Here is a 23,797-nt window from a genome sequence, read left to right as displayed (position 1 = left end):
AAAGCTCAGGACACAAAAGTGTTCCCCTACGGATGGAAGGATGGACAACGCCAAAACAATATCCCTCCGCCTTTGGCAGGGGATATTTAGTTTGCAATATTATCTACTAGTCGGACTTGGGCCTCGCTATTTAGTGGTATATTTTTCTATTAACAAAGGAACACATGCATTATTGTTTTTTCATTGTTTAAAGCCACATGATAATGGTTGTAATCATGGATAACAATAGCTGCTGTTGACTTTAAACTTTTTGTGGCAAAAAATATTCTTAGAAATGGCATTTAAGGACCACATTTACCTCAATTAAAGTAACATTACTACTCAAAATCAACGAAAATTTCGTACAATATTTCGTAAAATAAAGCTAAACAATTAAAAATCATTGTTCCTTATGGCAAATGTCGAAATTTCAAAGACAGATGTGGTCTGGTAAAATAGATGTTTGTGGATACAAAATGCTTGTTTTTATTATGGTTTTTACATGGTACCATTTTAGTGTTCGTGTGTCTTATCAATAGATATATTCGCATGAAATTAACATGGAATTTATTGTGGTCACAAATAAATAAAAACAAGCATTTTGTATCTACAAAAATCTATGTAATTATACCACATCTAGCGTTGCACTTGTGGCTATTGCTATAATGAACACTGATTGCTAAAGTGTTAACTTTATTTTACGAAACACTTTACGAAATTTTCGTTGATTTTGAGCGTTATAGTGACTTTAACAGTTTTTGGTCAGGACAAGCATATGATTCATATATATTTGACTGACATACGTGATGATACATGTTCATACTTATGTTTTCATGGTGGACCAGTAACCATAAATTCAAACATTAATCTCCGGCATATGAATAACTAGTACCCATGGCTTCATTATCATGAAAAAACTATTTACTGGAATTTTGAAAATTACTAATTTATATATTTATATATATATATATATATATATATATATATATATATATATATATATATATATATATATATATATATATATATATATATATATATGTGTGAGTATATATATATATATATATATATTATATATTTAAATAAAATTAAATATATTGTTACAAGTAAAATAAATATTTAAAAAGCAATTTCAGTATCCCTAGTTTACACGGAAACAAATAAATGTTCCTAATTGTAAACAAATACCACATTTGTATGATAGATAGACCCTAACAGAAACATTAAGTAATCATACCACCAAGTGCAACAACCATTTAGACGTTGTGTTGTTCTCTTAGCAAGATGTTATGATCATCAGATGAAGTTGCATTTGTTTAGTAAGAAATATCCACATATAACACAGCAATAAAAGGAAACTGAAATATTTTATTTTGAAAAGTACAAATAAATGAATTTACATTATTGCATAGTTGGCACTATTAACAACAAGCATGGAGACCCAATACAAGACAAATATAAACAGAAACACAAACATCAATATGTACATTAATATTATTATGTGGAAATTAGTATGTAACTTCAAAGGGAAAGTTAACTTATATCATCACTTTTAACATCCATGAAATTTGAATGTCTCAGTATCATAGCAATATGTTAACATTTTATATAAAATGTATTTAAATTTTGAACATTTAGGTACATTATGCACATGTGCATAAATAATTACCGAATATAACTTAATAATCATGTGACATATATAAAACATGAGATCACTAAATTCTTTTGTATGTATAGACCTGTATTCAAACATTGCACAATCCTCAAGAAAAAAGAAAAGGTGAGCACATTTACTCAATGAATAGACCACCAAAATAGCACATCTTATATTTGAGCCGTGCTCTGTGAAAAGGTGTTTAATGCATGTGCGTAAAGTGTCGTCCCAGATTAGCCTGTGCAGTCTGCACATGTTAATCAGGAACTACACTTTCCCCCTAAACAAAATATCATAAAAGCAGAAAGTGTCATCCCTGATCAGCGTTTGTGGACTGCACAAGCTAATCTGGGAGGACACTTTACGCTCATGCATTAAACCCGTTTTTCACAGAGCACGCCACATTTACATATAATCACCTAAGGTAGGCTTATTAGTGACTTCCCTGAGAACATATTGATCTTATCTTCAATGGCATTTTTTAAAAACTGAAATTCGTTTAAAAATATTCATCAAAGATTGCCCTTATGTTCATGATCATTCTAAATACCTGCAATATCTAAGGCACAACAGATAAATGGTTAGTAACTTAAAGTTTAATTTCTTTGATATTGAATTTATCTTCAAATATGCATTTTAAATAACTTTGGCAAGACATACCAATCAATAAAGCTTAGAACAACAAAGCTTTGATTGAACAACAAAAGCTGAAATTGAATAGATTAAATATAGAAGTTATTATAAATGTGACGTTATGAAAATAAGCGCAAGATTTATATAAATCACCATTAATCAGTACATTTGTTCCTATGTAATTACATGCTGATGTATTCACCTAAGACAGTTACTTAACATACAATCTTTATTACAATGTAAAACAAGAGATGTGTTTGTCATAAACACAATGCCCCCTATTGCGCCGCTTTGAAAAAAAAATTGACCTTGAAGGATGACCTTGACCTTGAACTTCCACCACTCAAAATGTGCAGCTTCATGAGAAGGCAGCTTTGAAATTATTTTTTTTTTACCTTTGACCTTGAAGGATGACCTTGACCTTGAACTTCCACCACTCAAAATGTGCAGCTTCATGAGATACACATGCATGCCAAATATCAAGTTTCTATCTTCAATAATGCAAAAGTTATGGCCAACATTAAAGTTTTTTTCTGGACCGACGGACACACTGACATACACACTGACATACTGACTGACAGACAGTTCAACTGCTATATGCCACCCTACTGGGGGCATAAAAATATAACCATTATAAGCCAACATTTCAACAACAGAACTTTGTATCATAAAAACATCATGAATAGCCCATATACTTAATAAATCATAAACTAATCATCTTAATTATAAGAACAAAGGTATATTATAACTTTACAGAACACTACATTTTGATCTTATATAAAGCTGGTATACATCAAGACATGGTGTTGTTGAAATGGTCAAGGGAGAATGCGTGCTCAGAGTACCAGTCCCTTTGAAAGACGTCTTCCAGCTGTTGTCGAATATCGCTATGGTTACCCAGGCTGCTGCCATGGATTGCAAGACCTATACCACCTGTGGTAATGAAATAGTCTCCAGACCAGTTGGAAGTGCCTGAAAATAATGGTGGATATGTGTGTGCCATACTAATGAATTTAGTTTTCTGAATTATGTAATTCCCTTGACCACATGGACTAATAAAGTAAGATAAAATAACAAGTATTTTAATCACATTAAAAATTCTCATGCTCCCTCAGCCTAAATAACATGAAATATAATGCTTTTGATCACATTCACTAATTGAGTAACATGAACTTATTAAATAGTATGCACTTAATACAATACATGGATTTATAAAATACACAAGTTGACATGCTCATATTGTTTAGAAATCTATGAAACATTTAACACATATAAAAAACATAGCAATTGATTACATTTAATTGTACATCATCATACAGTATTGTGCTTCAAGATTTCTATGTCTTTTTAGCAATGTTTTACTTTTATAAAAAAAATCATGTATTTTTAAATGCTGACAAAATGTACAATCCAAAAAAATTATTTACTTTGCAAAGTAGATTTAAAACTTTAATCTCATGTATGAATAGAAAAGGATTACCAATATATGCAGTCTTCTCGGTCACCATATACTTGTTGTGGTTAACACGAGAAAATGGAATGTTTCTTTGAGCATCAGTGTAAGCAGGGACGACAAACAGTTTCTGAAAGTCAAAACAACATTTTGATTTAAACGCCAGAAATCTAAAAACAAAACAAGAGGGATAACTACTGCCTAAATGGTTTTTATTATTTATGACAAGCCTTTATTTATGAAAGCCATCAATTAATAAAAAAAATTACAAATGTTTTCCAAATATTATGACTTCAACACTGTTATAATAAATGTTCATCTATTTAAGGTTTTAGAACTTCAAGACCTTGATGTAATTATTACACAGTAAATAACTATGTGTACTTGTCATAACTATGAGATGAGCGTCAGCATTTTATGCTCTTAACATTATCCATGGAAATGCCAAAAACAGGTGTGTTTTTTTATTATTTAGCATATTAGTTTACAAACATTTAGATAATTGTGCAATCCAAAACAAGGTCTGCATGTAAGATACCAATGTACACAATTTTAGCACAAACATTTATTGAACAAAAACTATTTTTTCTATTGTATGTAGCAGTGACCTTTACCCAACTGAACCAAGGTCAACTGGGTCTATGTGTAACACAGTTTAATATCTTCGCCCAAAATCAAATCATTGAGGGGATTTTTTTTTCTATTTATATATACAGTAACCTTACACATATAAGCCTCATATACAATCTCGGTACGGTATACATGCAAGATTGCTATTTCCAAAGTTTGATAAAATTGATCAATCCAAATAAATGTTATTGTTGAAATGAAAACTTTCAAATGCTTTTAAAATCCCTCTTTATACAGCTCAAAATTGCAATTTAGATCAACATTGTGCAATTTAACATTATTCACCTTATTAAGATGTAACAAGGTTCTCTACACAAAGGAATTTACGAAGTGACTTCTGTTATTATGCTGTAAGTATGATCAGTATTAGATTAATGGGTATAAACAGTTAAAAATTGATGCAAGATTTTAATAGTTTGTAAAATTTTCTAACAACTTTGTTAATTGTGAGCATCTAAAATCAACAATTGACTTTTTCAGAACTAGATTTTAACACCAAGTATTACCTGAATCCCAAATTGAGGAAATTCCTGTCTTCCAAGATTTTGTATGAATGTTTATTAAAGGAAACAAGACCCGTGTTTGTGGAACACAATTGTTCTGCGCTTTGAAGCTGCACAGTAGATATTTTAGAGCAAATAGTTAAGTACAAGGCCCATGAATTTGCCAAAAATCAATGAACCGGAACAAAACTCACACTCCATCTGTAAGTCATGTAGGTAGACTCACATTAAAAAAATCAGCTCAATATCTGAAAGCGTTATATTTATGCCCTCCTACAGGGGGGCATAAAAACTGGACCAGACAAACTGTTCCGTTTAGAGAGGAATATGGTACAGAAAGAATCTGGGCAAGAAGGTTTCCACTGTATAACTTTGGCTTCTGACCCTTCAATGTTCGTCTTGATGAAATGTTGGTCATAATTAGTATTCTGCATGGAAAACTAAAAACCCAACTTTTAAAAACACCCATTAAATACACTTCAGCTCCATATTAGGTAAAGTCTGTAGATTTGGATATCATGCAGTGAATTGTTTTTAATAAAGGAGCAATTTCAATCAATCAATTTCATTTTTAACTTAACCTTAGCAGGACTGCGTTTATCATTAGGCATTAGAAGTGTCCGGCACATCTTCACTCCTTAGTGATTATATATTTGAAGTTTTAATTTAATTGCTAAAGCAATGTGGAACTCGATAAACTTTTAACATTTTTGTCAGAAAGAATTGACCTTCAAACATTTTGGAAAGACAAACTGACCGACTGACACAAACTGTTTGTCAGACAAACTGACAAACCGACCAACAAAGTGACTCTAATATAACCCCACAAGCTTTGTTAGCTTGAGAATAATAACTCTTCTCTTACCACATCAATGTTAATCTTAAGGAAAGGTTTGTATGTCTGGAGGTCCTGTAGGGAATGCAGGTACAGGAACATTTCGTTCCACGTGTTGTTCCAGTAACTGACTAGAAGTCGAACTTGGACTCGTCTGTTGAAGGCAGCAGCCTTTAAGGCATCATCAATAACTGGCCAATAGCTAATGAGCAGATAGTAAAATGTGTACAAATTGAGGACAGATACACAAATAAACATGCTATGTGATACCCCCAAAAAATAGCTAAGGACTTTTTGTTATTGATATTCTGATATTTGGTCTTCAAAGTATTTGAATATTCCATTGTTGGTAATTTTGTGTTAAAGTAATATATCTAAAAGTTCAAATACTTTTCGATGAACATAGCTGCTTAAGATATATAGGATTAGGAACAAAACATGCAATAAGATTCAGACAGTAAAAGGTATTAAAATACATCAAAGATAAAACTTGTGCATATATATTTAAATGTTGACATACATACAGATTTAACTCTTCAATAGAATCTAGACCATGTGATTAAAGAAAGTCACCATAAAGCACATTTGAATTAACTAAGCATTAAATTATAACAGGGTTGACAAGCTGTTGTCATAAAAAATAGGTCAATTTTGCACTCAAGATGCTTCTTAAATATGAAAAGTTGTTTATTATGACCTATTTGTGAAACATATAGTTCATAATGCACTTGTTAAAAAAAAACAACACTTACGTGTGTACAAATCAAATAGTGTTCTTCATGCCATTGAAAATATTAAAAATCTGACTCATTGTTTCACAAATATTATTGGTGCACAAAAAAAACGTCACAATCTGACCAGTTTAAAAACACAATTTAAGTGCAACACCCAAGACTTCTAGATGCCATATTGTTGTGTTCATTCCTACTCACGTTCTAGGTTTTGTGAACTGTGTGGTTGGAAAATAGTCCATCACAGCTATATGGATGTATTGTTGAGCCTCATTTATAATCCCTACAATTGCATCACCGTCCTTTTCTCTTCCCGAGGGACACAAAGGTGGTGGAGAACTCTAAAACACACAAAAATTACAGTGTTTCTGTTAATGTCTATAAATTATATTGTTTGTAACTTACAAATCAAGAATATTATGTAATGATTCACCCATACAAATATTTATTTAATAAATAATTTATTCATTGCATTTCTCTATAAATAAGCAAAATATCTTGTTGGATTTTCAATTACACAGAAATCATTGAATAAAAATATTACTTATCCTATTTCTGAATGATTTTGTAGAAGACAACTCTGGATGGTGGATAAACTTGTGGTAATCATGCCTACCAAGCTTTATCTGACAGCCTCATGACATACTACTTTTTCCAGTATATATACGGTGAAGCATGCTTTTTAAATCAATCTTTGATGTAAGTTAAAAATTATCATTTAATAATAATGCACGAGTATGCCTGCTAACGTTTAATGTATTGCATCTTTAAGTTCAATGACGCAAAAGTTTTGGCATTTCAACAAACAATCAGTTTCAAATATTCACAAAATATTTGTAAGTGTAGATGGAAACTAATAATAAAGTTTTAAAGACTCAGTGTTTGGAATATTTATCTTGAATGAAACTGGTGAGATTGATTTGCCATTTTCTTAAATAATGTAGGATGTACTCAAATAAGCTGGTTTAATTGCTGTACAAACTGTTGATAACAATGTGTTAAATCTAAATTTATAATAATTTTTTTGCAGTCTTCATTTCAAAGGAACTGAATAAAAAATTAAAAGAGAATTCTTTGATGAATTTGATGTTATTTTGATCCTTTAACTTAAACCGTCTATCCACAAAGAATTTGCCGCTTACAACAACTGTTTTTAAATGGTAAAGAAAGGTAACATAAGAATGTATCGATTGTACCGCGTTGACTACATCTCATCATCAAAGCTATAATCAATCAATATGTAAAAAAAAAAACTGTCATAAACTCCTCATATAAATTTAAGTACACAAAGACATTCACATATTATTCTCTATGTATCATCACATTTTTAAGTTTTTTTTTTTAATTGTATAAGCAGCCATTCTATGGAAAGGATAGATGAAAATAACATGTTTTTTAGTTCCATTCCAAAGCATATATTATTATTATTATTATTTTATACATACATCTTAAATGTTGATTGCTAGAGCATCTACATGTAAATTGCTGATTTCTTAATCATGTTCTGAAGATTTAGACTAAAATGCAACTCAAAGACAGGTATATTTGAAAAATCGTTTCAACTGCATTCAAAAACATAAATCATGATAATAATTTTGAACATCCAAAATGTTGATTGGCTCAGAATTATAAATATAGTATATACATGAAAACGCACTCACGGACAGAAATGTCTGATAGTTGCTGCCGTTGAAGTCGACCACCATGGGATTGTCAGCATTGTATGCTGTGTTAAAGCTGTTAGGCCACTTGCTGGGAACCGCAGCGTCTGGTACAGCCAGGTACCAGTAGGCGTCAAAAATCTTGCCCATGTCCGCTGCTAGGCAACTACACTGCTGGATGGTGGCACCCATTTCTTTCACCTGGGAGAAACAAAATGAAAATCAAGCTGGTCTCCATGCAGGTTTGAAATATCCAAAGTTTCATACAATTGGTCAATGCAAACAAAAGCTATTGGCCAGAAACAAATTGTCTGATGCCACACGCAAGCTAGCATGCCATACCCAAATCTAATGACAAGAAATTTAAAATTCAATTAAAACCTAGTAAAATTATTTTGTACTACTATGTTTGTATGATCAACACAAACTTTGTCTTTCCATAAAATAAGAATAAACTTTTTGTATAAATAAGTTTGGACGGTCCTTAAATAATAAAGTAAATAAATATATTTTTTTTTAACCATGTTTCAAAGAAAAAAATATTTGTTTTGGGTTGGGTAGGGCGGGGGGTTGAGCGGGGGGGGTATAATGTGGGGTATGGTCATTTATTAGACGATCTTTCAAAAATAAAAAAAGGAAATAAATAAATATTTTTTTATATTTTTTTTGGGGGGGGGGGGGGCAGGGATTCTGGGTTGGGGCGTGGGGTATTGTTTGGGTGGAATCCATTGTGGTATTCAGGTTAGTGTTGTTTTGTCAAAGTATTAATAAAATCTGATCATAAATAAAGAAGTTATGGCAATTTAACTAAAATTTATTCTTTTGACCTTGAGAGTCAAGGTCATTCAAAGGTCAAGGTCAAATTGAACTTGCAAGGTACAGTAATCTCATGATAGTAAGAAAATATTTGAAGTTTGAAAGCAATAGCTTTCATACTTTTGAAGTCAAGTGGATCTAAACACAAAATTTTACAAAATATTCAGTTACAAAGACAAACAAGAGCTGTCACCATAGCATGACTTATGCCCTTTATAAACGCTCGGTAGAAGTTATGAGCTTTTTTCGAATCCTAAACGCAGATTTCGAAAACTAAACATGGACCCTAAGTTCAAGGTCAAGGTCGCAGGGGTCAACATTTGTGTGCGTATGGAAAGACCTTGTCCATATACACATGCATGCCAAATATGAAATTGCTATCTGAAGCGACATAGAAGTTATGAGAATTTTTCGAAATCTGAACGCAAAGTGTGACGGACAGACGGACGGACAGATGGACGGACAGTCCCATCACTATATGCCCACCTTCATGGGCATAAAAATGTCTTTGAATATCAAAATAAATCAGAAAGCCACATAAACTAGAGAGCGGACACCATGCTAAATCCTTGAAATGCACTAAGTGACCCCGTAACCTAGTTTTTGACCAGGCATGACCCATATTCGAACTTGACCTTGATATTGCCTTGATACAACTTCTGATCAAGTTTGGTAAAGATCAGATGAAAACTACTTCAATTAGAGAGCGGACACCATGCTAAATCCTTGAAATGCACTAAGTGACCCCGTGACCTAGTTTTTGACCCCCATGACCCATATTCGAACTTGACCTAGATATTGTCTAGATACAACTTCTGACCAAGTTTGGTAAAGATCAGATGAAAACTATTTGAATTAGAGAGCGGACACGAAAAGTGTGACAGTGCGAAAACTCTATACCCCCTTTTCTTCGAAAGGGGGCATAAAAAGGGCTATAATTCTTACAAAATGCTTGATACAGTTGTCTGCTCTTGTTTATAGATTGGGGTCATGTTGGTAAAGAAGTTTGCAAAATATGAAAGCAATATGTCAAGGGACATTTAAAATATTTGAGGTGGTACGCAAACTTAAACATAGATTTATCAATAATCTGCATATTCTAAGTGAAAAAAGGGCCATAATTCTTACAAAATGTTTGATACAGTTGTTTGCTCTTGTTTATAGATTGGGGTCATGTTGGTAAAGAAGTATGCAAAATATTAAAGCAATATGTCAAGGGACATAGGAAATATTTGGGGTGGTACGCAAACTTTAACATTTGCACGCTCACGCTAACGCTCACGCCGGGGTGAGTAGGATAGCTCCACTATATATATTTTATATATAATAGTCGAGCTAAAAACTGCCATTTAACCACATAGTACCACAGTTTGATAATAACACTATGTTTGAACAAAAGGCCAATATAACCCTTTACCACTCAGATACAAATTTTGATGCATATGTAGTCACTTAGAAAATCAAATTAAATTTAAGACATTTCTCATAGGATTCAATTTTGTATGGCTTCATTTCCAACCCTAAAGTACTGATAATCAGCAAACATCATAAAATCTGATCAGACTGCGACTAACTTGCAGGCTGTTCTGGTTTCATGATGGTTTGAAATAGCCATGTTCACCTTACTTCTGAGTGGGAAAACCTAAGTGAATAATCCCGAGATTACCTGAGTAAATGACCTCCAGTCCAGGTTGGCGCTGCCCACGTAAAAGTGCTTGCGATCAATAAGCCACATCTTAGTGTGGAGAATTCCACTGCCAAACAGGTGAGCAAAGTCGATAGTGCGTACATCAGCATTCGCTGAAATAGTTGCAAAGAGTTCATTTCAAGGTACTTTATATTTTAACAGTTCCAAACAAGGTTCTATTGTTAAACTGAAGTGCATTAAGTACGTAAAATCTGACTAGTAAATATTTAACATGTTTTTAAACTGAAATACTTGCAAAATGAATACAATTTTCACTCGACCAGTTGAAAGTAAGGTTAATTCATAAAGCAAGCATTCGTATCACTTGTAATTCTTAAAATGTCTGTTAATGGTTCCCTAAGTCTTCTACACTACACTGACACCAAAATCATTCAGAGGGCATTCTGGTTTGAAGAAAAATACTTTATTTGAGTGTCTCATAAGTCAATATGTTGCCTGTGAACTGAATAATAAACATATTATCATTATTGCACATGAGTTTAAGTCCGATAAATATTGCAAGCAGATGCCGAACACTTCTCACTTCACTCACCATTTTTCGCGAGATACAGTGTATCGTTGACAGGTCCACCCCCCTCTGGCTTGCTCTGAACAATTCTGATTTTGATATTCTTGACGCTTCCTGCAAACACAAGGTCCTTGAAGAGTTGCTCACCCTGAAACACGAAGCACCAACAGAGTTTTTGCAGTAGGCCAAGCACAAAATGAGTCCTGTTCAGGGAATACTGGCCTAAATGCATGTGCGTAAAATTTCATCCCATATAAGCCTGTGCAGTCTGCACAGGCTCATAAGGGTCGACATTTTCCGCTTTTATGGAATTTTTCTTTTGATGGAAGTATCTTTTGAAAGAAAATCCAGTCTAGTCAGAAAGTATTGTCTGCAAAGACTAATCTTGGACGACACTTTATGTTCATGCATTAAGCCCAGTTTCCATGTTGGCCGTGCACTATTTAATATTCTGAGTATTAGTGATTTTACATGGATAAGATCTGTCAATCAAATGTTGGTAGAAAAATGAATAAAACAACCAATATTATTGAGTTGCAAAAAAAACCAGAAAAGTGTCCATACAATGAAATATTTCTTTTACACTAAGCATAACTGATTAAAAATAAAATCAATAAGTTTGGTAATTGATTTCAAATAAACCAATCAAGAGCAATGCTTAAAGCCTTCCACTAAGTGCGCACATACAAAAATTATAGCCAAATATGACACATAAAATACCGGTACACGCGAGCAGTCAAGATTATTTATTGATTAATAAAGGCCCCTGGTCCAACAAACATAATACATACAATATTAAAGTACAGGTTGTATCCATAACACAACAGAATGCGCAAAACAATGTGACTCACTTATTTTATACATATTAAAAGATAGAACATATAAACATATATTTTTTGCTGTTCCACAAATTGGTTAGGCATTAGATTGCAAAAATTATTGATTAACATTTTGCACTTAATCCTTTCCTGCTCAGAAGCAAAATGAAATGGCTATATGCAAACAGCATAAAACCAGAACAGCCTGCGAGTAACTCACAGTCTGTGAAGGTTTTATGCTGTTAGCTGCTCATCAGTATTTATGGATTGGAAATGAAGCCTTTCAAACTTGAATCTAGTAAGAAAAGTCTTTAATTTAATTTAAATTTCTAAGGGACCACCAATTAGTCAAAATATGTATCTAAGCTCAGTGAGCAGCCATGAAGTAGCCGACCTGCCATGACGAGGGGTCCTGGACAGGCAAGTCGTTGTTGGTCATGGTCCAGTAGAAGCTTGCAATCTCAATGGTATCTGTTGCCATGGCAATAAGCTGCTGTATGCCCTGGAACGTTGAGGCATGAGATGGCTGGTACTTCCCTGCGTACGTCAGATTCTCTGGAATGCTCTCCACCAACTGAAATCTGAAGTTGGGGTTACTATAAACTTTTATCACTCAGATAAGCATTTCAACTTCTTTGTGGTCCTTTAGAAAATCAAATTAAATTAAAGGCCTTTCTATATAGATTTAATAATAGCTTTATTTTAAGACCATATAATCTAAAGTGGAAAAAACAACAAATGGCCATAACTCTTTCTAAACTCGACAATGCAAAAATTCCGTTCTTTTCAACTGTAAAAGTCTGAGCAAGATCTATCCTGAAGTTGAAAAACATTTGAAAACACAGGATTGAGAAGCCTATATTTTCTATAGTGGTAAAAAAGACAGAGAAATAATTTTGCCAAAAGTCTTAACAGCCTAAATTCCAGTCTATACGATCATCTACATATTATGGTCATTCAACAATGAAAGTTTGAGCAAGATCCACTAGTAGTCAAAATGGAGTAATAACAGGTTGTGGGACATTATATTCACAAGTGGAACAAAACAGACAAAAGCCCATACATCTTCCAGAGACAATGTCTTTCATAAAGATAATCTACACATTAAGGTCATTCAACTGTGAAAGTTTATTGAGATCAAAACAGTAGTTAAAGAGAAGTTGAGAACAAAAGCTTCAGGAGTCTACTCTACCATGGAAAATGACAAAGAGCGATAATATTGATAAACACCGGAGTTCAAAACACAAATTTCAGAGGGTAAGTATATACAGAAGGACAAGTGCAATGCTTAATGCCTCCAGCTCCATAGGAGCATACAAATATAATGATATTCAACATGTTTATGAAATCAAATTTCATTGTACATACCACTGATCTCATGGGCATCAGTAGTTTTCAAGTGCTGACCAAATTCAGAAGGTTGTTTGGTTATTTGTGTAAATAACATGTACTTTGCAATATCAGATTTAAATTAGCACATGACAGTATGCTACAAGATTTAATCAACTTTAGACTGACTTGAAAATATTAGACCAATGGAAATACAGCTTGATTGTAAAAAGCATTACCATTGGACAATATATAAAGTTGATACTAAGTTTAAGATGGAGAACTTCTGCAGTAGTTGGGCAGAGCTTTGCGTATGGCTTTCCACATCTTCCATCAGCATATGAATGTCATTAAAAACCTGTGAAACCACTTACACGCAAGCATCTGGCAGCCCAGGACATAGAAGTGATGACGGCTGTGGCTCAGGGTTATCTTTGCTGTAGTAACCGATGTAAATCCCAGTGAACACCATTCCAACAACCAACAACAACAAGAACACAAGCCCTATTGTTGCAAGAAACCGCTTGCGCCACTTTTGGGTTGTCAAAGTGTCAAACAAAAGGTCCTCCTGGTCATCATCTTTGGCCATGCTTGCTTTGTGCTCTGTCTTGACTAGGAAATTGATCTACTCAATATGATGGGGATTTCCTGAGCATTGGTCCTATAAAAAAAGGAAATACATGTATATGTCCGTGTTAACTCAAAACTATGTCATAATTTATTAAGGTGATTGATAACATTTATAAAACAAGCAAATGTGTTGCCCCACCAAATAAATTTTGTTTACTGATAGGTGCAAATCCCTTGATGTTTGGTAGAATCATAAATAAATTATTCATAAAAGTTTAGGATTATGATTCTTGTGCATTGCATTTCTCATTGATTCAATATCTATACATCCATAAAAAGGATCAAGTTTCATGTTAAAATATCATAAGGTATCTGAGAGCTTGGTAAAGTTACATCTAACAAACACAACAAAGGACATTAACTCTTCTTTAAGAAAGTTAAGGGTTATTTTTCTTGTGCATGGCACTTCAACTCAATTCATTTCTATAAACTCATTACTTTTTAATGTTGATATATTTTATCATATCTGAGGTATAGCCCTGAAAAATTAAAATAATACAAAAACTACAAAAGGCAATAACTCTTATTTAAGAAAGTGTAGGGCTATGGTTTTTGTTTATGGCACTTTTGTTCATTGATAGATATATACCTATGAAGTTTCATGTTGATATCGTGTTTAGTTTCTGAGATATAGCCCTGAAAAGTTTGTGACAGAGGAACGGACTGAGGGACAGACGGAGAACAACAATTCTATATCCCTTTGCATTTGGCAGGGGATAATAAACACAGGTACTGCTGTCTTGATCTATAGAATATCTGCAAACAAAACACAGACATATTAAAGAGAACAATTGTATAACTTAACTGAAAAGTCTTCAAGAAAAAGTTACATGTTAAGTCATGCTTTTTATTTCAAAGTAATATTCAATAAGAAAATTAATGCAACCTATCATATTCCTTATCACTTATTTGAAGATATAAGACATAAAAAGTTATCCAAACTATATATTGTATCTAAAACCACACTGTATTTATCTAGCATATGTACAAACTACTAAACATGATAAAGCAACAGTGTGAATAATATTTAATAACAGATATGAACTGAATATAATTTTGGACTGTGCTCAAGTGGGGCATGTGATTAATACAGCTCATTGCTACATGTGTATACATAACAATCAAGTATTAACCTGAAGTAAGGATAAACTAAGCCAAATCTTCACTCCATATAAACATTTGTCCTTAATTGCCGAGTTTTTAAAGCAAAATGTGACCCTTCGCTCTTACTGGAGCATATTAATGGCTAAAACTGTATATTTCCAAATTTATTGTTATAAGTTTAGCAGTTTCTAGTATGTTTGCTTTATGCATAGCCGTCTCCTTTATAAATAACTTGTATTATTATATGCTTATATATAAAAAAAAGAGTGCAAATATTATGACCATGATATGCCTATCAAAATGGGGCGAATTTAAACATTCTCTTTCTTTGCAGTCAGTGATTTTTTGTTGCTGATACAATATTACCCAGTATTAAACTGGCCCTGATATCATTAATGATTATAACAAATATTATGAGCAAGGTTCATGAAGATTTGAGATTCTAGTGTGTGGCTTCTAGTGTGTTCACAAGGTAAATTTCTGTTGGTGATGTTCACAGGCAAAATTTATTATACCCTTCGACCGATAACTTCTTTAAACAAACATTTAGACAAAATTTATATCAATACTGCTAATCATCAGCACATTGTATTAATGTGCAGTTATTGTTTTAAATATTTTTCCATTCTTTCAAATGGAATGCATGTTGGTATGTTTTACTTCCTGACAATGTAGAAAAGTTTCTCCACATCTGAAATCTGGGGAAAAAAAACAACAACACTTTTACAATGTTTTCTTTTATGAAATGATAAAAAAGAAAAAGGGCTTCCTTAAATGCACTTTTTAATTTTCTTGTTGTATGTTGCCTTTGGTTAAAAATCTTCCAAATCATGTGATCTATTATGTTGTTCAGTTACTTTAAATGTCAAATACTGTTGAAATAGATGTTACGACAAAATCTCTTGCAGACATAGATTAATGCTCATACTGCAATGGCAAAGCAAATAAAATGTATTTATTGCTAAAATCTAACTATATTGATTGCGATATAACTTAGTACATTTTAACCTATAGGGGAGATAATTGGCAGTCTATAATGGACAGAGTGTTGTCTCTCGGTCAGCAGCTGGAGCGTGCGCGTCACACCCGATGCGAGAGTCACCGGCAGAAGATTCTCTCACCTATACATATTTCCTTATAAAGGGGACCTTCTGCGGGCGGCTTTGCTAATCCAGCTGAGTCTGCCACCCTCGAGCCGGACGGCTTCTACACTGCTAGGCTCGCTTTCTTCTCCAAGATGCAGCGGTCTTGTCAACCGCTGTTTATCGTCAAGAGTTCGCTGGCCTGGACCTTGCAGAGGTCCCGTCTGAAGAGGGACGGGAACAGTGGGACAGCGGGATTACCAGTGTGGAGGTCATACGGGGCGGACCTGGGGCTGGGCTTTGGCCACTTCTGGCGGCCCCAAGAACATCGACCGGGTGGCCTTATAGAGGGACCCCAGGGCGGCGGTACTCAGTACGCTCAACGCACTGGGGAAACCGTCTCGGGGATGAAGACAACGGTCGGTGACGTCTAGAGCAGCCATAAAGGCAGAGCTGGGAGCTAGGAGCAGGAATAAGATCTCTTTGAAGATTGTCAGCACTCCCTTGGCGGAGTAGCCTTGTCCCCTCGAGGGCGGGGCATCCAGACATATATTTTGTCTTGAAATTGTCTACCAGTGAACATAAGGTCTCATTGGCCACCGTGCACTGGTCTATTTGGATCTAAATTATTTCTTTGGCGAATACCCGGGCAGCTGGGGTAAATTTGACCTACTTTGACTCAAAATTAAATTTTTCCCATGAAAGGTCACAGGGGCAGGTCTAGCCAAAATGACTCCGTAAAAGGGGCACGCCGGACCAGTAACTAAACTCTGGAATACACACACACACAGTGTTTTATGAAAGATCAAGCTAATATTTTTAAGCAAGAAACAAGGTGTGTCACAGAATGTGACATATGCCCCTGTAGTACAGTCCAAAATTTAACAACAACAAAAAACCTCCTGTTCTGGGTCTATTTAGGTCACAGGAAATATAAACAACTCCTGAAACACATTAGCATGAATTTCACCTTAATTACTTCAGATAAATCATTTTATTCAAATCACTAAATAAAATATAGGTTTAAGTATTTACTGAAAATGTATGGTATTAAATACTGACCAATCTTTACAGGGAGGCCTACGTATATGGGAGCTTACCACGTTTAAGTGAGAAAGTTGGAGCAAAACTTCAAAGATGGCGTCGTTTAAGTGTTTTTCGTGAAGGAGTAGCGGATATTTTCACCCGTTTATATAGTTTATATTTCTTTTGAATGAATACGCGCATTCGGATCTCCGGTGTTTGTGCTTCCCTCGGTTTTTTGTTTCAAGATCGTAGACGTCGGGATAAAAAAGTTATTGAAGGGAAACCGTTCACAAATCTGTTGTCTCCTTAAGTGACGTTCGAGAAATGGGATGTACAAATATCATTTTCTCTTATAATACACAGTATTGATGCACGTGTACAGTAAAATATAACTAAAACCATGATTATTTCATTTTCTAAACGCCGTTTTATCTCTTATAACTAATTTATTGCCAAAAACTATTGGTTTAACCCCTCATTTTGGAACTGACTTCCTTTTAAGCACATTTTGGGACATGACTTCCAAATAACCAACACAGCTCATACCCATGTAAGAATGTAATACACAAACTTTCTGTTGTGAATGAATTTACCATTGATATGAATGTTTTAAAGAACGTTTCCTCTGTTTAAATGTTTACCTCTTTCATACTTTTCAAAGATACGACACCTAAAGCTACATTACAAAAGATGAAACATAACTTGTATTGTTATAAACTGCGACATTATACGCGGGGAGCTTCACTTTTTTGCAATATACATGTACTATTAAGCAGCAAAGCGCCCTTTTTGGAAGGGATATTATGTTCTGATGTTATGTAATCGACTTACCGGCTTGGAATCCATTTTAAACTAATTGGCGGGTGCACACAGCAGCGGATAATATGCAGGTCAAAAATAGATTTTACATCCGGTGATGCTGGTTTTGACACCCGACGCATATATACATTTATGAATGAAAGGCTTCATGAACGTTGACGTCGCTCTTGGTTACCAGAAAAATTCCCACGTACAGAATTCAAACGCCATTGTTTACAATCTATTAAGTGCACATGTTCTGGAATTGGTATAGCGTTTTTTAAAGGTGTATGTCCAGCGCGTGTGCCAAGAAAACAGGGCTAATGTATTTTTTTGTTCAGCTCTATAGTATTTATATCAAATCTGTATGAAAAAATGTCGGTGAACATTAATCCGCTGTTAATTTTTGAAAATATTTAGGCGTTCATTAATTATGGATCTAAAACGGAGCATTAATCCGCATATTAAAACAAGATGTGTTTGTGAAACACACTGTTGCCCTATATGATGTTTGACCTTGTAGGATGACCTAGACCTTGACCCTTCACCACTCAAAATGTGGGATGATAAACTGGCTTACCAGGTGAAAATATCCGCTACTCCTTCACGAAAAACACTAAAACGACGCCATCTTTGAAGTTTTGCTCCAACTTTCTCACTTAAACGCGGTAAGCTCCCATATACGCAGGCCTCCCTGTTTACAACTCCTGCAATACTCTTGGCTGTGTGATTTTTTGGATCCGGTTAAATCCGGCTCAATAAGCCAAAAATATGAGACTCATTCCGCCACAATACAAGCAATTTTGGTCCCATTTTAAATTTAAATAGATCAGTGTTAATATTTTGGTCGATACTCTTTATAACTATGGGATTATTGTTTATTACAGTATTATATTATTGTAATTAAAGTTTATTGCATTAATTTTTGTCACCAATGTTTCTTTTGTCATTTGCTTCCGGTATGTTGTTACAAATGTATTCAAATGAGGATTTATAGCATGCTAGAGACGGCTTTGAATTATACATTACAGTATTGTCACATATATATTTATATATATATTTATCCAATAACCAATTACCATTAACATTTAAAACAATGTTTTTTATTTTATTTCCTTAAATCATCTATAATCAAAAACAATTTTCAACAAAAGAATCCATAACAAGGGCTGTTTGTAAAACATTCATGCTCCCCATATGGGCTGTCAGTTGTAGTGGAAGCCATTGTGTGAATACGTTTTGTGTCACTGTGACCTTGACCATTGACCTAATGACCTGAAAATCAATAGGGGTCATCTGCCAGTCATGATCAATGTACCTATGAAGTTTCATGATCCTAGGCCTAATTATTCTTGAGTTATCATCAAGTCACTGTTTCGAGTCACTGTGACCTTGACAGTTATAAAACTTTAACCAAGGTTAAAGTTTTTGGACACACACATACAATAAATGAAATATGGGCTGTCAGTTGTAGTGGCAGCCATTGTGTGAATACGTTTTTTGTCACTGTGACCTTGACCTTTGACCTAGTGACTTGAAAATCAATAGGGGTCATCTGCCAGTCATGATCAATTTACCTATGAAGTTTCATGATCCTAGGCCTAATTATTCTTGAGTTATCATTAGGAATTCATTTTACTAAGTTGAGTCACTGTGACCTTGACCTTTGACCTAGTGACCTGAAAATTAATAGGGGTCATCTGCGAGTCATGATCAATGTACCTATAAAGTTACATGATCCTAAGCGTAAGCTTTCTTGAGTTATCATCCAGAAACCATTTTACTGTGTCGAGTCACAGTGACCTTGACCTTTGACCTAGTGACCTGAAAATCAATAGGGGTCATCTGCAAGTTATGATCAATGTACCTATGAAGTTTCATGATCCTAGGCGTAAGCGTTCTTGAGTTATCATCCGGAAACCATTTTCCTGTGTCGAGTCACCATGACCTTGACCTTTGACCTAATGACCTGAAAATCAATAGGGGTCATCTGCAAGTCATGATCAATGTACGTATAAAGTTTCATGATCCTAGGCGGAAGCGTTCTTGAGTTATCATCCGGAAACCGTTTAACTGGTTCGAGTCATTGTGACCTTTGACCTAGTGACCTGAAAATCAATAGGGGTCATCTGCGAGTCATGATCAATGTGCCTATGAAGTTTCATGATCCTAGGCATAAGCAATCTTGAGTTATCATCCAGAAACCATTCGGTGGACGGACCGACATGTGCAACACAATATAGCCCCTCTTCTTCGAAGGGGGGCATAAAAAAGCTAACAAATATCAAACAAATATGCATCATAAAAACCTTTATAATTATTATAAATCAAAAGCAATAAACAAACCAATAATTTATAACCCCTTTAATCAATTAAGATTAAAGAATGTGTGTAATTAAATATAGGGCTGAATAAGTCTGGTTGAATTCGGGCTAAATAAACTTGGGGCGGAGTCAAACTTATTTTTTGGAATCGGCCAAAAAAGCTTGGGCGAAAGAGCCTGTGAACAATACCAAACTCTCCACCTGATAAGTTCTTATTTGAAAAAATGTCCCCATTAAGGACAATGTATCTATAGCTCCACTTACATAATCAATGCACAATTGTATTCATTTTAGAACACAGAGCTTAATAATAAATTATACTGGTTTGCTTACTTTAAAGAAGCTGCTTATACCACATACGTATGCCCACAACTTGAATATTGTTCAATTGTGTGGCATCCCTTGCAAAAATACTTGGCTGATAAATTAGAAGGGGTCCAACGAGCAGCAGCCTGGTATGTCATAAATGATGCATACACCAGTAGTGTCACCCATATGTTACAGACCCTTCATGGGAACTTCCGTCTCCACCTCCGCATGACCAACTCCCTCATAATGCTGTGCAAAACTCACCACCTGCTACTGTAGTCAACGTGGACCACTGTCACTTTACCCCTACAAGAAACTTAAACTTTTTAATCCCCCAATCACGCAACCAGTATCACATGAATTCCTTCTTTCCCCGAACTATAAGGTATTGGAACTGTCTCCCATACCCGGTCAAATCAAGCCCGATCTCACTTTCCTTCAAAGCGAGACTCATGGAGGTAAAATTCTAAGTTGTATCCCCTGTTTTTATTTGTAACCTAACTCTGCATTTCTGGAATGTTGTTACTTTACTGTATATATGTTAAATACTTTCTCTTTTAGTTGCACTTTTAAACTGACTAACACTGGTTTCCCTGACAACGCGCCTCCCAATTATAATCGTAATTGATTTTTCGGGAGTATACCGTAGTTGTAGATTGGTACGAGTTGACGAGGGTAATCACTGATCAGGGTACGAATTAACTGAAGAGATTTCATACTTTAGTTTATTAGCATAAAACTGATGACAAGTAGATTGAAAGAAATTGCTTCAATGCATCATTTATATGAATAAAACGAAAATGCGATATTTACTTCGGTTTTATAAACTGTTAGGAAACTGTGTTGACACTTTTTTAAGCAGTTAACCTGTTCGCACTTTTCTGACCAGAAATAATCTACTGTAACACCGTAATTTTTTTCGGTCGACTGGTCACGGTTGATGTTATGTGCAGACGTGCATAACATATCGTATAGAGCAGACTGTCATTGAGTGTATATCCCAGTGTGTATGCGTCATCAGAAATTGAGTATTTTAAGTTTGTATGCAGGTGTATTCTCCGGAACAGATCTATCTAGATGCCGACTACAACTATTAATTGTATGAATTTGATTTAATTAACATTAAATAAACATTATTTGTCTGCTTATGGTATGATGTTTATTTAATAAACTATATTTATAATTTTATATACATCCGTACAATCTTCAGATGTTTCAATATGTTTTTAAATTGCAATTGATAACAAATGAAGCCCTATAATCTCACCCAGTTGACATTCCCGTATTCTTATACGGTCTCTATGCTATATTAAAAGATATTATTAAACTAATGCTTATACGGGCTTTATTCCATTAAATGCCATATGAACACCTTATTTACGTCTAAACAATCTAAGAAGATTCTTTGAATTATATGTGGTTGATTTCGACGGAAAACTATTGCAGCCCTATCAATCTGCATGTGTTCCGACAGCATTGAAGATTTATAAGTGTTTATCCCGTATGCTATAATCTCTTAATTGCATTTAAAACGTAGTGAGTCCCTAATCATCAGCGTCCAGGTCCAAAGTCTGAGCAGGTTCCGATTTTGGTTTCATGCGACGGATAACTACTGAAGCCCGAACAATCTGCATGCGTCCGATAAACTTTACAAGGCATATCTCAGGTTTTTATATGTGATTGGTTTGCGAAAGAAAAATAATAAAGCCCTATAAATCTGCTGGCGTTTCGACAACATTCACATGGCATTTCTAAGATTCTTATAAAGTTTACTTGCGACGGACAACCAATGAAACCCTATAAATCTGCATGCGTTTCAACGCATCCTATCAGATTCTTTTATGGATCTAATTTCAACGGGGAACTTGTGATACCCTATTAATCCTTATGCATTGCATGCCAACAACCTTCACAGTGTATTTCACAGGTTTTTATATGGATTTTAAATTTGACGGAAAACTAATAAGTCCTATTAATCTGCATGCGTTACGACAGCACTCGGAGGGCGCGTATACGGTTACAATCGGGGATTGTATGGGATTTTTCCATATACATTTGCGCTCAGTCGACACGAACATCTTAATTTATGGCATTAAATAAGTAATGCAATCCTTATCCATATGCATTCTTATACTGCTTTAATTGCGACTAAAGTATTTTTATTTTAATTAAAATCGCGATCCATGTAATGGAAATTAAACATGCAAGAGTAAGTGTAAAATGTATTCAGTTGTGACGTAAAACGGTCCGTGAACAACCTTAGTTTGATGGTATACGCACGATGTAATCGTTGTCTATACGCAGATTAATAGACGTCCATAAGTTCCACAATGCTTTTTAATACGTCTCAAGCCATGCGAACATTGTATGGACGAAGATAAATATAATGTCATTAGTTATTTAATACAATTACTTGCGAATAAGCCACCTTAATATATCGACTTGATGCACATTGATAAGGTTCCTTTAGCTTTGTAATGCAAGTAAGACCGTATATATGCGCATTTGAATGTTAACTGGATGCAGATCAACAGATACTCATCATTATTAAACCTGAATGTGGCAGAGTCCCGGTCAACCCCGAACAAGCTACGGTTTATCCCGGTGAAGCCCCGGCAGCGCCCAGATTGTCGCCGGTAATGCCCAGGTGGAGCCCCGGTAAAAGCCGGCAGCGTTCCGGCAAAGCCTCGGTCTACCGTAACTCCGCCGAGACTCACCGGGGCTATCATGGCAACAGACCCTGGCAGAACTACGGCAACGCCCCGGTTTAATCGCGGTCGTCGCCGGTAATGACCAGGCGGAGCCCCGATGTGCCGGTGGCGTCCCGGCAGAGCGCCGGTTTACCAATGAACCTGGCTATACCGGGACTCTGCCGGCATTCACCAGGGCTCCACCTGGGCACCACCGGCGACAACCGGGGCGTTGCTGTAGCTCTGCCGGAGTCTGTATGGGCCACGGTGGAGCAACGGTGCCGTCCGGGTTGTTCCCGGTGCCGTCCCGGTTGTTCCCGGTGCCGCGCCAATCGATGCCGGTCCTTCACGGTAACTACCGGTTCATCCCGCAGGTTAACATTTTAATACCCGGTGGAGCGTGGAGCCCCAGTTGTCCCTGGTCGTCCCCGGTTCATCCCTGTCGTCCCCGGTTCATCCCGGTAGAGCCCCGGTTCATCCCGGTAGATCCCGGATCACGCGTCGGGGCTCCACCGGCATCATAGTGAGAGTGGGCCTTTAGACCGTATACGCGCATTTCAATGTACACAGATCAAA

At 35.3% G+C, this 23,797-nt stretch overlaps 1 protein-coding gene across 2 annotated transcripts; it reads right to left on the bottom strand.

Annotated features, from left to right (window-relative positions):
* Positions 1 to 1,327: 1,327 nt before the first annotated feature.
* LOC127873245 (5'-3' exonuclease PLD3-like) lies at positions 1,328 to 21,473 on the bottom strand. Of its 2 annotated transcripts, none has more exons than XM_052417021.1 (10): positions 21,345 to 21,473; positions 13,633 to 13,919; positions 12,324 to 12,510; positions 11,136 to 11,259; positions 10,562 to 10,695; positions 8,080 to 8,280; positions 6,620 to 6,759; positions 5,718 to 5,889; positions 3,747 to 3,849; positions 1,328 to 3,238 (listed from the first exon to the last, which is right to left on the bottom strand). In XM_052417021.1, the coding sequence occupies exons 2-10, from the start codon at positions 13,845 to 13,847 to the stop codon at positions 3,060 to 3,062; spliced, it is 1,455 nt and encodes a 484-aa protein (XP_052272981.1). In that variant the 5' UTR covers positions 13,848 to 13,919; positions 21,345 to 21,473; the 3' UTR covers positions 1,328 to 3,059. The 2 variants fall into 2 exon arrangements, with proteins under 2 accessions (XP_052272981.1, XP_052272980.1); XM_052417020.1 differs by lacking the exon at positions 21,345 to 21,473 and adding an exon at positions 14,775 to 14,927.
* Between the last annotated feature and the right edge of the window lie 2,324 nt (positions 21,474 to 23,797).

The sequence above is a fragment of the Dreissena polymorpha genome, chromosome 3, assembly GCF_020536995.1.
Source record: "Dreissena polymorpha isolate Duluth1 chromosome 3, UMN_Dpol_1.0, whole genome shotgun sequence".
NCBI classification, from domain to species: domain Eukaryota; kingdom Metazoa; phylum Mollusca; class Bivalvia; order Myida; family Dreissenidae; genus Dreissena; species Dreissena polymorpha.
The sequence above is the reverse complement of the archived record's forward strand: the minus strand, read 5'-3'. Positions and strand labels throughout refer to the sequence as shown.

Bases quoted from the DNA above. Each gene is read 5' to 3' on its own strand.
- LOC127873245 (XM_052417021.1), bottom strand. From the start codon at position 13,847: ATGGCCAAAGATGATGACCAGGAGGACCTTTTGTTTGACACTTTGACA. The intron at 12,511-13,632 runs GTAAGTGGTTTC...CCCCAACTTCAG, and splicing joins GGGCTGCCAGATGCTTGCGT to ATTTCAGTTGGTGGAGAGCA. The intron at 6,760-8,079 runs GTGAGTGCGTTT...TGTGTGTTTTAG, and splicing joins ACTATCAGACATTTCTGTCC to AGTTCTCCACCACCTTTGTG.